The sequence below is a fragment of the Lichenostomus cassidix genome, chromosome 2 (assembly GCF_008360975.1).
Source record: "Lichenostomus cassidix isolate B80296 chromosome 2, HeHo_3.0, whole genome shotgun sequence".
In the NCBI taxonomy this organism is placed as follows: Eukaryota; Metazoa; Chordata; class Aves; order Passeriformes; family Meliphagidae; genus Lichenostomus; species Lichenostomus cassidix.
The window spans coordinates 20,861,292-20,874,852 of record NC_139482.1 but is presented as its reverse complement, the minus strand read 5'-3'; the positions used below and the strand labels follow the sequence as shown (position 1 = coordinate 20,874,852).

Sequence of the window (13,561 nt, the reverse complement as noted above, 5' to 3'; positions counted from 1 at the left end):
AAATGAGGATCCAGCTGTATGGGTGTGCCCAGACTGAACACTGCAGAATGAAGATTGAGATATGCTGCCTGTTCCCCATTATTCAAACCAGCTTAAAAATAACAACAAAACAACTTGCCCATTTTTTAAAAGTTCTACACTGTGTTGGTTAAAATCATAATAGGCATTTAAATACAGGGCATTTAAATACAAACAGTTCTTGGAAACTTTTTTAAAGACTATAGGCATCTTAGTCAATACAAAAAATAAAAGCCTAAGTATCTTGGTCCTTAACTTTTATGTCATGCACCTTTTCAGGACTAATTCAAAGAACAACCCTATTAAATCTACATAGGGCATATCAAGTTGTAACCTGTTGTTTCTTTAATCAAAGAAAGGAATAAGCTCAAGGTACAGAAAGCAAAAGAAAGGATTTGATTTCCAATTAAATCAATGGCAAACTATCTACCAGTTTCAGTGGGGGAGGATCAGAGGTGAAATGAATCTACTTTCTGAGCTAAGCTCACGTTTCAGCCATGGAAAGAAAGATTTTGTGGAACCTATACAATTACTGCTCTTTAAACTTCAATGACTTACTAAAATAAAAATGCCCTGTTTCATTCCCTTCCCTCAAAACCAGTATTTAAGAAAAGCAACAAGCAAAAAACTTAACCAAACTCCAGGCTATGGAAGAGTACATCTCATTCAAAAGACCTAGGGTTTAAGACAGAAAGATGAGACAGAAGGTAAGTTATTGCATACTTTAATCGTTTAAAAGAACATGAAGTATGCTGAGGAAGCTGCACTTCATGTTATTTAAAGAGAATAAAACCCAAAGGATATTTCTAAACAGAGTCACAGAACAATTATGGCTGGAAGGGAGCTCTGGACATCACCTGCTTTCACCAAGCAGGGGTTGTCTGTTTGAGTTCTGAATATCTTTAGACATTTCACTGCCTTTCAGGGTAACCTATTCCAATCTTCACTGCTGCTGTAATGAATTGTTGCCTTTTACTTATTTGAAATTCTCCTGGCTGCAAGTCTTTCCAGTTGCTTCTTATTCTGTCACTACACTCCAAAGAGCTTGACTTAGTCTCCGCTGTAGCTCCATTAAGTAGCTGAAAAACATGGCAGAATATAGTACAGAAAATGTGGAAGAAGTCAGTCTTATCTGAAGCAAGTGAATGCAGATAAGTAAACAGCATACTGAAATGCCTAAAGCATAATTCTGGGTTTGAAGAGATTCACGTTCCTTTCCCCTTCAGAAAATACATTTGCTACTTGACCTTGCAGCAAGTCATGCAGTCCTCCTGGCTATGTTGATATTAATACATAAAATGGAGCCAAGGCACGGAATTCAACACTGCCCTGGGAACAAACATACTATTTAAATATTAGTGCACTTAAAACCTGGCATTGCTTTGGCCCAGGCTAATTATCAAATCTGAGGAGTGTGTTATTTAGGTGTGATTTGGGTATAATATAAGCCTGGGGTCATCCCCAAATTATTGGGACCCTAATTGTAGCTGAGGATTACAGGAAAGGCAGATGAAAGTAGGGATGTGATCTTCATATAGATGTTACATTTCAAGGTTTGAAAGCCACCCTCAATCTGTTCTTTTTAGCAGTACAGAAATAGGCTTCATGACTCAATTTTTCCTCCTGTATAACTAATGTCAGGTTCTGAAGCATTCTGATAAAAACTAACATGCAAGTACTATTGTTATATTTGTTTGCCTGTGGAAGAAGCAAAACCATGCTAATTAAGTTAGTAAAAATCCTTACATCTGCATAACATAACATGTTCTATCAACATGGCTAGGAACTAAAAGACGAGGACTTTTTTGTACACTACAACCTATAGTGCAACAGTTGTTGTTACACCTTGGAAGTGAAGCAAGAGAACATCACAGCTGCTGAAATAAGGCTCTTGAAAACAGAGTTCCCACAAAGAAAAAGATTTGGAGTAGATTTGAATTTTCTGTGGAGCTGTAAGAGCACCAACAGTTGTTTGAAAACTGATGCAGCACTGTATCAAGGACCGTCAGAAGGAGAGTGAATTGCTGCTTAGCCCTGATGCTGCAGTTTAACTGAGGAAGAAATGTTACTATTTTTGAAATAGGCAGATGTTTCTCCTCCCACCCAGGATTGCAAGCATTGAAACACGTCATACAAAACTGTGTAGCTTCCTTTAGATGCAAAATCTTACCTCAGAACAAAAATAAAGATCTCTTACCAGGCAATCTTACAGGTTTCCATGGTGCAGAATTTGGCACATATGAATGTTTACTAGCAGTCACTATCAGCTGATTGCCCAACTTATACTGAAACTTGAGGAAGGCAGTGCCATCTGCTCCTGAGGTTCCAGATGCAATGGAGATCTGGTTGGTAAAAATCTCAATGAAGGCTTCAGTTACTGGCTGATGGGTGCTGGCATCGCTTACATGGACCTTCAGCGTTACTTCTGTAATGACAAACAACCACAGTGATTATTGTCTGAAAAGCTTCTATGGGAGGCAGCAGTCAGAACATGCTGACACACCAATGACTGAAACAACACTAGGCTCTGACATTTTGGTGCCACACACAGCTTCTTATATATGACTGACCTGGAGGTCTCCATCTCAGGGAGTCACTCTTTAGAGACACTGCAGATTCTGCCACAAGCCAGACGAGGTCCTGAATGATTGCCTGACAGCTACCTTCAACTGTGGAGGCATCTACCTTCCACCTGTGACCCACATGCAGCTGGGCAGCACATCACATCACCAGGGTAGGCAATACTCCCTGTGATGGGCAACATATCAATGATGCAGAGTGTTGTACTACGGCAATTCTAAATGTGTGCTATCGAATGTCAGGTGTTAGTCTCGGACAGCAGGGCATGGCAACTCTCTGTAAGGTCCCTGCCTTGCTGCACCTCTGCTCCAGCCAGCCTTCTCCAGCAGCACTGGGGAGAGGCAAAGGCTACAAGGGGGATATGCTCCCTCACCCCTTCCCAAAGCAATTCTGTTTAGCAATGGAATGGAGGAAATCTGTTGTGACAGAAGCCCAGGAGGAATGTGGGCACTGCAGAAGGCTGTGCTACAGTTGTAGGTTTTCAGCTCTGGTGGAGAGATCGCCCCAGCTGGCACAGGACTTCCCTGGTGATGTCTAACCAAGGTCGTGAATTCCCACAGGATCATGTCCACATTCTCAAAGCACAGGACAACTAGGTAGGATACAGAGTGCTGGCAGTGACAGAATAGCCCTGACACTGCTGTATCACCTGTCCCCATATACTACTGGTGAAAAGCAAAGAAGTGATGGTTAAGGCAGTCAGGAGAATCATACATCTTGCAGATATGCAGTCAGAAGCCAATACAATGGACATTTTTCTTGAGTAATTTGCCATTTTTCCAGAAACTAATTACTAGTTTAAATGTTTCCAGATGTACAATATTTGTCCACTCTGGGCACTCCTATGACTAAACCATGCATTGTGTCACCAGGCTTTTGTTACATAAAATGGAGTGCCTTGTGCAAGACAGTCCCTCTGGAAGGCATTCTTCAGTATCTACGATTACTTTTCTGTGCCTACAATAGTTCCATTGCCTCATGCTCTAAAGAAGCAGCTGTTGCCTTTCTGCAATAACCATGACTTACATGCAGTGCTGTGTTGAAAAGACCCAGCAATGATCTATTACTTCTACCAAGATACTCCTTGGGTTCTTTTCCAGTCACCTCTTTCCCTTAAATGAACACCTCCCTCCCTCTTTTCTCTCCCACTCTCCCCTTTCTCTCATTCCCATCCTAATTTTTGGAAATTCTGCTGTTCTTGCATGAAGTTGCCTACCTCAGCTTACTCCATTGCCTAAGGTTGTATTGCAGATGATATTCTGCAAACTCCCTTCTTGTGTCAGGAGACTTCAGTCTTTCACAAGCAAAATGCTCACACTCCATGTCCAACTCATTTCTGCAAGTGATGCCCAGAAAAGAGAGCATGACCTCCATTTTATATATATTAAAAAACAATACACTGATTTCTACAGAACAGAACTGCTGGTAAAGTTCTGTTCTATTACTAATGCCTTGTGATTATAAAAGGTTAATTTGGTGTAAGCCCTGAGTCAGCAAGACATAACACCAAGAAGAAAACAAAGAACTTAACAAAATTTTTGTTTTGAGTTGCAATATTGAAATGACACAACTGAGTAAGCAGAGAAATACACTGTAACAATCAAAAGTTTTAAAAGTATGTCAGGACCCAATACAAAAATATCAGCACATCTGTCCTAAGGCAATTTCAGCTAGAAAGATCAATATCTTGGGCCCTTTTATAAGCAGGGACATTCTCTCTGAATCCTATGGTATGGAAAATACCAATATCCAGCAGCCCTAAACAAAAACCTGATTAGAGAAATTCATCATCATTGCAGCCCTCACTTTAGAACTTGGCAACAGAGGATGCCAATTTAGATGGGATCAGCATGAAACACATTCTAGCTATTAAAGATTCTGGACTTCTTCCCAGTTTTGCATTTAGTAGCCAAAGGAAGCAATGTACATTGAAAATCAGTGTCCACATACTCTGGTGCCCAGTGCAGAGTGTGTCCTCAGAAACCCCGCCTTGACCACCAAGCAACTTGTGAAATCTTGTGTATGTAAAAGGCAACCACATTAATCAAATAAGAAAAATATATATATTCATGTATTTACAAACATGAGGACAAAAAACAGTGTAAGATTTAATTTTCAAAGAGACAACATGCTTAGATCCAAAGCCAGATAGCTGTGCTCTTGGTATTTTCTACTTTGAATTGCCTAGCAAAGAATGCAAGAATAGATGACGTTGGGAATAATGGGTGATGCATTAAGAAAAAGCAGGAGAACAGGATAACCTGAACATTGCTGTTAGCAATTTCAGTAACATGCAAGTTTAGACTTTTCTAAAACAACCACATATTAAGAAGGAACCAAGGAGCTCTGGAATATGAAATACTAATTAAGGAAGAGGATAAGAAAACAAGAAGTATCAAATGAATTTAATTCCTTATAGACATCCAAAATTCTAGAATAGAGACTACTACTAAAATTGATCAAGAGAAAAAACTGGTAAAATTTTCCTGTATACACAAATCCATCTTTCTCTTCCCAAATCAGAGAGCTAGCCATGGGTATCTCCAGTAAGAAATTTATCTTTCATTCCATAGCTATGTAAGGGCTTCTGTCTGCATCCTTCTCTCTTTCTGATAAGGATAGGGGTTTCCAAAATCCTGTTTCTAAACAGAAACGACAAAGGCAATCACCCAAGATGGAAGACTGATGTCCTGAAAGGCAGCAGACTGGAACTGCTATTCCAAACCACACAGTCACTAGATCAGACACAGGGTTTGTTTTCTCCTTCTTTTTGATATTTAACATGTTTTTTCCTGAGCAGATAGAGAAAACCCTAGCAGCCTGAACAATCCTAACTCCTTTTCATGTGTTATCTTCCCTGACAAACATGTGAAACCTATACAACTTGCTTAATTCAGGGCTTTCTCCCACGCAACAGCTCCTTTTTCTTATCTAATACAGCAGTTAAGTCACAAACACTAAACCTACGTTATCACTGTAATTTCCACAGCAACTGAATGATTAAAAGCTTAAAACTGGAAAGAAGTTTTTTAAGAAAACATCCTCTCAAACAGTGAAGTGATGAGAACAACCTATAAAAAGAGACACTAAGTTTCAGAATTGCTAGAATATATTCAGGCACTTCTTGAGGATCAGGAGGACTGGAGAAGGGAAATAAAAAAGCAGAGTAAGGACAAGTGACCCAAGATCAGTCTGATCTCAAATTAATAGGGAGGTCTTAGATTGAAAGACTAGGTATACTAGATGGAATAAATTAGAAGCTGTTTATAAGACTTATTTTAAACTAAGGAATAGAGTATTTTAAATACCTGGCAAACTTTTTACTTGGTACTCTCAGCACACAGTGGGTATAAAGCAGATACACTATTCTTGAGTTTTGCAGTCTACCAGAGCAAGGAGCTGACACAATTAAAGACACATGGACTCAGAGAAGAAGGGCATCTGCAGATGGAGGCAGGGAACTGAAAGTACTGTAAAGATGAACTCATTCTTCATTCTCACACTATTGTATGTACAGCAGGAATATTTGCTAAGTTGTGAGGTCCTGGAGGAAGGAACAGAACATAAAGGTGAAAAGTGCTGATGTTTCCTTATTTAAGAGCAAAGCAGAGATGGCTAAGGTGACAGGGCCAGGCTGACGAACTCACCCTGGGCAGGTGTTGTCTCTCTCACTTCCACAGACAAGCAAACCACAGTCAGGACAGGCTATGCCTGAGCCACAGCTCTGTCTGATGTCCCTTGCTCCTGACTGGTGTGGTGTGAATGTGTCTCTTTCAGACCTCAGCTCTCTGGCATGTGCTTCCCTGATGGTTGGTAGCAGTGGTGGGCACAGGTACAGAGCCAGAGTCACTTGCCTGCACCACTAGCGTGTGTCCTGCCTTTATAGTCTTATAGGAAAGATTCAAGTCCAAAGCAAGAACCATCTAGGATAACTGTCATTTCCAGAAGATAAACCATGGGCAAAGACATCCTTTCTGGATGAGTAAAACACCTGTGTCTCTGTGTCTAGAAGTGCAGGTAGGAATGGGGCACTCACAGATGTTAAATAGTGCAACCTTCCAACTCTGCTTCAAGTATCCCAAAGTGGCAAAAGGAGGTTAATGGGAAAAGAGCAAATAAAACCAGCAAATGAAAGGGTAAATTCCACAGAGATCAAGGTTGATGTATATGTATGCTCAAACAAGTCTAGTGTAAATCTGTTCTCTCATATAGTCCTTTGTCCTCTTTTAAGCAATATCTTGTTTTTCAAATGACTGCAAACCAAAACTACTAGTTACTGTGAAAACAGCTGCTTAAGTGCAACTCCCTCCCAGTTTTCTAGTACTAAATTTACTGTAAGCTACATAAAAAACTCCAGCATCTTCAAGATTATAATTTGGGAAAGTAAAAAAAGACAAAAAAACCCCCTAAATGGTAGCATTCCAATCTAGAATCCCATCTGTCTTCCTAATCTGATTTTTGAGATTTTTTTAAACTTTCTCTGAGCAATCCTTCCTGTGCCATCTGGTCGATGAGCCCTACTGCCTTGCCTGAAATACAATTAACCTTAAGAAAACTATTTCTGCAGTTGTAACCCCTTCTTATACTCACAACTGCTCTTTACATTGCGGTGAACTCTCAGTTTGGGAATTGTTTCCTTCAGAACTGCTATCATCACTGTTGTCTTCTATAACCAAACTCTTAATAAATGAAAAGCACTGGTTTTAGGTGCTTGTCAGATCTCAAATACTGGAATAAACAGAGAGAAGCTATGACACAGATTGGAAGTTAAAGATCACAATCCTATTTAGATCCCAATCCTGCAATTTGGTTTCTGTGCACACACCCCTCTGTCAGGCAGACTCCCACTGACGTCTGCTGGACCGATGATCTCTTTTGGGAACAGGCCGACACAGGCAGCTGTTATCACTTAGCTTTTCCTTTGGGGATCCCTTATCCACAGACAATGTCAGGATATTACCAAAGAAAGAGATATTTAAATTATCTAGGGTTTGATTAAAAAAGAAAACTTCCTGCTCATTTAAAAAATGCCATTATGAACTTTATGTAAAATTGTGTCCTCTGTTCTGATTGAGCTTACTGGCAACATGCCTGGCTTTGAATCCTACATGCCAAATGCATAAGCCTTTCTGTCTCTTAACCTTTAGCCCATGTGTGAGGTCAATCCTCAGCCAAACAATAGGATTTTCATTTATCTAAAGGAAAACATTTTCCTAGAAAAAGGAGTGTTCCACATGCTTTAGCCACAGATGCCAACTCAAGCATTTACATATCTTCGTGACTATTTTATGTGCTGCATCAAGAAGGCTCTACTGACAATCACACTTCAAAATAGCAGCAGAGTAAGTTTGTATGAAGAAAAGGAAACATGTATATAATAACATCCCTCCAGAAGCACATAGACTCTGATCTTCAGTGATGCTGTCAGCTGAAAATAAGTTCTCAAGTAGCACCTCAAACAGCAAACTATGTGTGTTTGAACAAGATTCACAGCAAAGAGGATGACATCCTCTATTCAGAACTGGTTCTAGCATCCATTACAGGAAAATCAGTAGTGCTACACCACTTTCCTCTCCACCACAGGTGACCCAGCTTTCAACTGGGGTCAGTGTCCACCACTGATTTGCAGGAAACCAAACCATGCAGAGGGTGGGATATGAGAGGTCTGCTCAGTGCCTGTTCAGCGATTCTCCAAATGATACCAAGGCTGCTGCAGTCCCTGCATCAAGACGAAAGCTCCTTATTGCACTGGTCAGAAATCCAGAAAGGACCACACAACACAGCTTGGTTCTCAGACCCAGATTCAGAAGGGATTTAGAAAGTAGAGGGGTTCAGAGAAGAGCCACATAAAAACCCAGGGGGGGACAGTGAAGCAGCCTTGGGACTGGCCATTTGAAGAACCCAACCTCTTCTTCCTGCAAGAGAAGGCTGGATTACTCTGCATAAAAAGGAAACTGCAAAAAATCAAGTCAGCTGAGGACCATTAGCCTTGCTGACAGAGACAGCCAACAGCTGTACACCAAACCTAAGAAAATTCAGGCGTCAAACAGCTTACTAGATAATACACTCAGGCCGTGGGAAAAATTAATTTTCTTTATTTTTTAAATAGCTTTAATTTTAGTTCTAGGTGTTTAATTAAGGCTCACAATTAATGTTAAGAGAATTAATTTGATTCTAGAATATTTATGAAGGCAGCCAAAGTGGTTGTTTGTAGTGTTTCTTTTTAGCACTGCAATCTGAATTTGCTAAATACTTTTGTGCTTTATAGGCTGAGAGGAAGACTATCAGTGATGTCCTCTGCACACTGAGTACTTGCAGTGTGATGACTATAATTAACTCTCACACCTCAGAAGTCAAGAAGGAACTTTCTTCTCCAAATACACAACTGATTGATTTCTGAGTTTTTCTTTTAGTTCTCAGTCTTGCTCTTTCTCAGAAAGAGATCTGGCACAATGAGAGCTGCATATTTCACTCTTTTGGCTGACACAGAGAAGCCCCTGCATGACACCTGATCAGGGCATCCTGCTCACCTCATCTCCACAGATAAGCGGGATCCAGGCCTGTGGAGTAGGCTGCTTTTGGGTAGCACTTGAGGCTTTTTCACCCTTCTCTGCAGCTCAAGTTGATTCATCCATATTTCTCATCTAACATTCCTTGCTGCTCCAAGTGCCTCAGGCATTGCTGGCACTGTGGCTGGTTCCTCTAGAGCACAAGAATTTAATTTCCAGGGGATTGAAATGGTTTATCTTAACTAAAATAATTAGACTTAATCCTCAATATTCAAATAAAGCACAGTGGTCTGTGATATGAAGGTCAGACAGGTGCCCTACTTACCTCTTTAGATTTAAAATCCATTAAACAAAGTATTCATAAACTAAAACGATAAATACATTAATTTATCTCAAAATGCATTATCTCCAAGGGATAATGCACACAGTTTTTAGTAAAATGTCACAAAAAGAATTCTGCTATTTGAACTAGAGCAATTTATGGCACATACAGTGACAACCAGGCTACTACACAACCCGGTATTCAAAGGGGAGGGAGGGGCAGTTATGGGATAATAAAATAAAGACATTCATCATACAACCGTCCAACATTTAAAAGAAGATTTGCATATCCTGACCTGCTAGAGCCTAGAGCATTACCACCAAAATTAATTTCTTGGGAAAAAAGGTAGGAATTTGCTTTAATTAAAAAAAGTGGGAGCTATATGCATTATGCCCAGATGAGACTCTGATACCCTATTGTTGAGTGATTAAACAAGCATTTATAATTAGCTTGAAACTCACACGGCTATGAAACTCATGAATAGCAATAGTTGCATTAACAGGTCTGCCTTTGATCTCCACAGGAACTGTGCATGACACAAACTAATTTCATTTCCAAACCTTGTATCTTAGACATGGAATTAAATAAAATACTGTCATGGAGCGCAGATGGAAGTTGAGTTTCAAAGCTTTAGCTTGCCACACGCATAATGTATTCTTTACGAGACATGAAAAAGTAATCCCTGCTTAAACCCCTCTTTTTTTGTAATAGAGATCTTTGAAACTCTGTGTGGGGATCAATATGGAATGAGAAGTTAATGCACTGATATTTTCCCATTGCTCAGCATTAGAGTTCTCCACTGACTCAAGACCACAGCTGATTTCGTGACATCAGCTCTGAGGATAATACCGCATTGAGCTGTGAAACTCACAAGGGTTTTAAGCCACCTTTACACCTACTGCACCTCCAGTCTAGTTTTGGGGAAGGGCAGAAAGGGAAAGCTTGGATTTACTTAGCCACAAAGGCAAGTGTTACATATTCTCAGAACAACTTTATTCTAACTCTATTAATAAAAGTGTGCATCTGATGAAAGCAATTTAAAGCAGATATATTCTATGTTTAAGCAATCCAATGTATGTTCAACGGGGCAGCAAGTACACAAGCGCTTTTTTTTTTTGCTCATTTTCAAGCAGTTTTAATCTTAGGCTTAATCTCTAATTTCCAAAGCCTGTTGGGGAAGCAAAGCCAGATATCACTTTGGAAGACGGTATTTTTACTTGAGTTGTTTGTTTTCAACAAACCACTGTAGCAATTCAAACAAACCCATCTCAAGTGCCTCTCTAAATTCCCATTGCAGCCTTTAGTGCAAACTTCCACTTTCATCTCAGTACTCTGCTGACGTAAGCACATGCACATACAGAGGCAAACTATCGCGCTAAAATTTTATCCAGGCGCTCGCACGTTCCCTTTCTTCAAAGAACTCGACAGTCGATTTATAATCACTTCATTCCTTGAAGAGGTTATCCCTAGCTGCCAGACAGGAAAATTAAATCACAGGTGAAGCTACACATGGTAACCATCTCATTCCTTCAACCCAGCCAGCCTGAGCAGAGAGCTCTGCAGAGTGATGAGGAGTGCAGCACTACTGTTCAGCTTTGCCACAGAAAAACCAGGAGCATCCCTTCCCTCCCCACCTCTGTGGCCTGGCTGTGGACTCTTGCTCCTCCTCTTGTGCTATCCCACTTTTTCCTTGGACCTGCTGCTGTGGTGGTTACATTTACTAACCCAGCATTGCACCAGCCTAACAAAATGAGTGGCTCGCTGCCAGGCTATCAGGCTGAACTGCTGAAGCAATGCAGCCTCAAGTGCCAAAATCAGCAGAACAGGCAGGTGTGGGGGTGGAGAGTGGTGGCCAAGGGCAACACTGGCAGAGGAAAAGAAGGGATTTTGGACCACCCCTGCTGGTTCACGGGCAATTCAGTCAGCTCTGTTGCACCCCTACAGTCACTTTGGAAGGGTACCTGTCCATTTCCTGACCTAAGGCAAGCTTAAGGTCAGTATTTGACATGTACAGTTGCAGTAAATCTTTATTCAGCATTAGTCCCAAATGACTGATGCCCAAATAACTTCCAACCCTTACCCCTGCATACTGGCACCACAGCAGTAAAATCTCCTGGCTCCATATCGACAGGATGCCTGTGACAATGCCAGGAAAAGGTTTGATAATGGAGCAGCGAGGACTTTTGCACAGGCACTACACAGTGTTTACAACTGCTCTTGAACACTGAAAAACCTCTAGAGTCAGTTGGTATTTGTGACTGGGTGGATGGAGGAGGTTCCTGTTGTTTCCTCCTGAACCTAAAAAGCTTCCTTTTATTAACATCTCTACATGCCACTTCCTGTGACTTCTGTTTTCTCCTCACAATAGCACCAGGATTAATTGACACCCAACTTGTCTATACTGAAATGTCCCTATCCTCCAAAAACATTTATTATATTTCCAAGGTTTTGAGATTTGTCTGTTCAAAAAATATTTCTATTTCCTCATTTGGAATAGCTTAAAAAATTTAATTAACCTGTAATCTAGGTCTTCTTCTGGATAATGAATAAAAACTTTAAATAAAATAGGACCCATTATAGTTCCCTTCATCCTAACTCTGTAAAGCAACCCCAGCTTAATACAAGGCCATTTATCATTACACTTTGTTTTCTCTTTCATCCAATCTCAGTCACACAGAAGAAGCCTTCTGATCCAAGTTAATTAATTTTTCAATTAATATTTTTGAACCAGGCTGCTGTACTGTCTATATTTCAGCTATGATGACTGCATATATATTTAGACCATATATAACTGATTCAGCAACCAAAACTTGCGTCAGTTTAAATTACTGTAACAGCCATGGTGATCTTAATTCTTGGCAGCAGATTAATTTTAGGGTTGTTATGATTTAATAAGAAAAAAAAATTCTAATCAGACTAAAACTGTGAATTTTGAAAAATTACTTTCTATTCCCCTACACTGGAAGTCAATTATGTAAATCAGAAGTTACTGGCTCTTCCACAAATTCACAATCATGATAGAAAGGTACAGTTACACTTGCAACATTCATCTTTCTTAGACTCATTTTATAGAAAAAACACAATGTGACAATGAGGGTTTGACACGCTGCTCACACACCTTATCTTGCTTTCCAAGATGGGAAGAGCACTGGAGCATACATTTGTATTTCTTGGTTTCCCTGCAGCTCTGATTCCCTGAGCTGCTTATCACAGTCCCATGACTACCACTGTAGCTAGAAATGAAGGTTTGGAGGTTCATGGCTTTGGGAATGGGTGAAAGTAACTCGGAGTAACCATGTTTGTTTATGTTGTATATACAATTGTCTAAGGGAGGGGTCTGAAGGGAATGCCACTCTACTGAAGGACTCCTGGGGTTCACAAATCAAAATGCTAAAAACCAACAAGTCACAGATGATCAAACAGATCAGTGAATTATCTGTTCTATTCAGAGATCAATCTTGATGTAAAATGCTGTGACTGGCTAACAAATGGCAGAGGAAGGCTGAGAGGAGATGGGCAAGGCTGACATGCCCTGAAGCTCTGGGAGTAATGCAGGGTGGGACTGACCACAGCTGCTGCAAACAGGGCTGACTGTATCTCAACACAAATGGAACCTGAGGGTGGCTTCTGTGTTAGATGACCAGCTATGTCACTTGAGTGAATCAGCTGATCACACCACAGCAGAGTGGGTCAAATCTTTCTCCAAGTTCATTAAAAAAGTGACGATATCTCCCAAACTAGCAGAGGAAAGGCATGTATACATGGCTCAGACCAGCAAAGAGTGAGAACTGGACAACTAGTAACATAAATAAATAAAATCAAAGATAGCTATGGGCTAGTTTCAGCCCATGTATTCCTTCTCAGCAGCTGGTGATGCCCAGCATCATGATGGTGAGCATATTACAGAGACCAGAAATATGTACCACATATTGATGTAGTGATCAAACTGCTGCTGCTGTTACTGTACTTTGTATTAACAAAGTACAAATTACATTGGCATTGCGATTTTGGTATATTTTGTATCAAAATCAAAAATCCCACATAACGTTAAACATATCTTTAAAAAAGTAAACTTGATATTACACAAAAGGCCTACCTAAAAGAGTCCAGTCAAAGAATACAGGATTCTGGC

General features: G+C 40.3%; 1 protein-coding gene across 2 annotated transcripts in view; it reads right to left on the bottom strand.

Annotated features, from left to right (window-relative positions):
- FAM171A1 (family with sequence similarity 171 member A1) overlaps positions 1 to 13,561 on the bottom strand; it is an 85,699-nt gene that overhangs the window by 34,000 nt on the left and 38,138 nt on the right. Inside the window, exon 3 of one of the 2 annotated variants that reach the window (XM_085050623.1) lies at positions 2,216 to 2,443. In XM_085050623.1, the coding sequence (XP_084906749.1) occupies positions 2,216 to 2,443 (228 nt within the window). Of the gene's footprint in view, positions 1 to 2,188; positions 2,444 to 13,561 lie in introns of those variants that run through there. The other variant, XM_085050624.1, reaches the window with a different exon arrangement.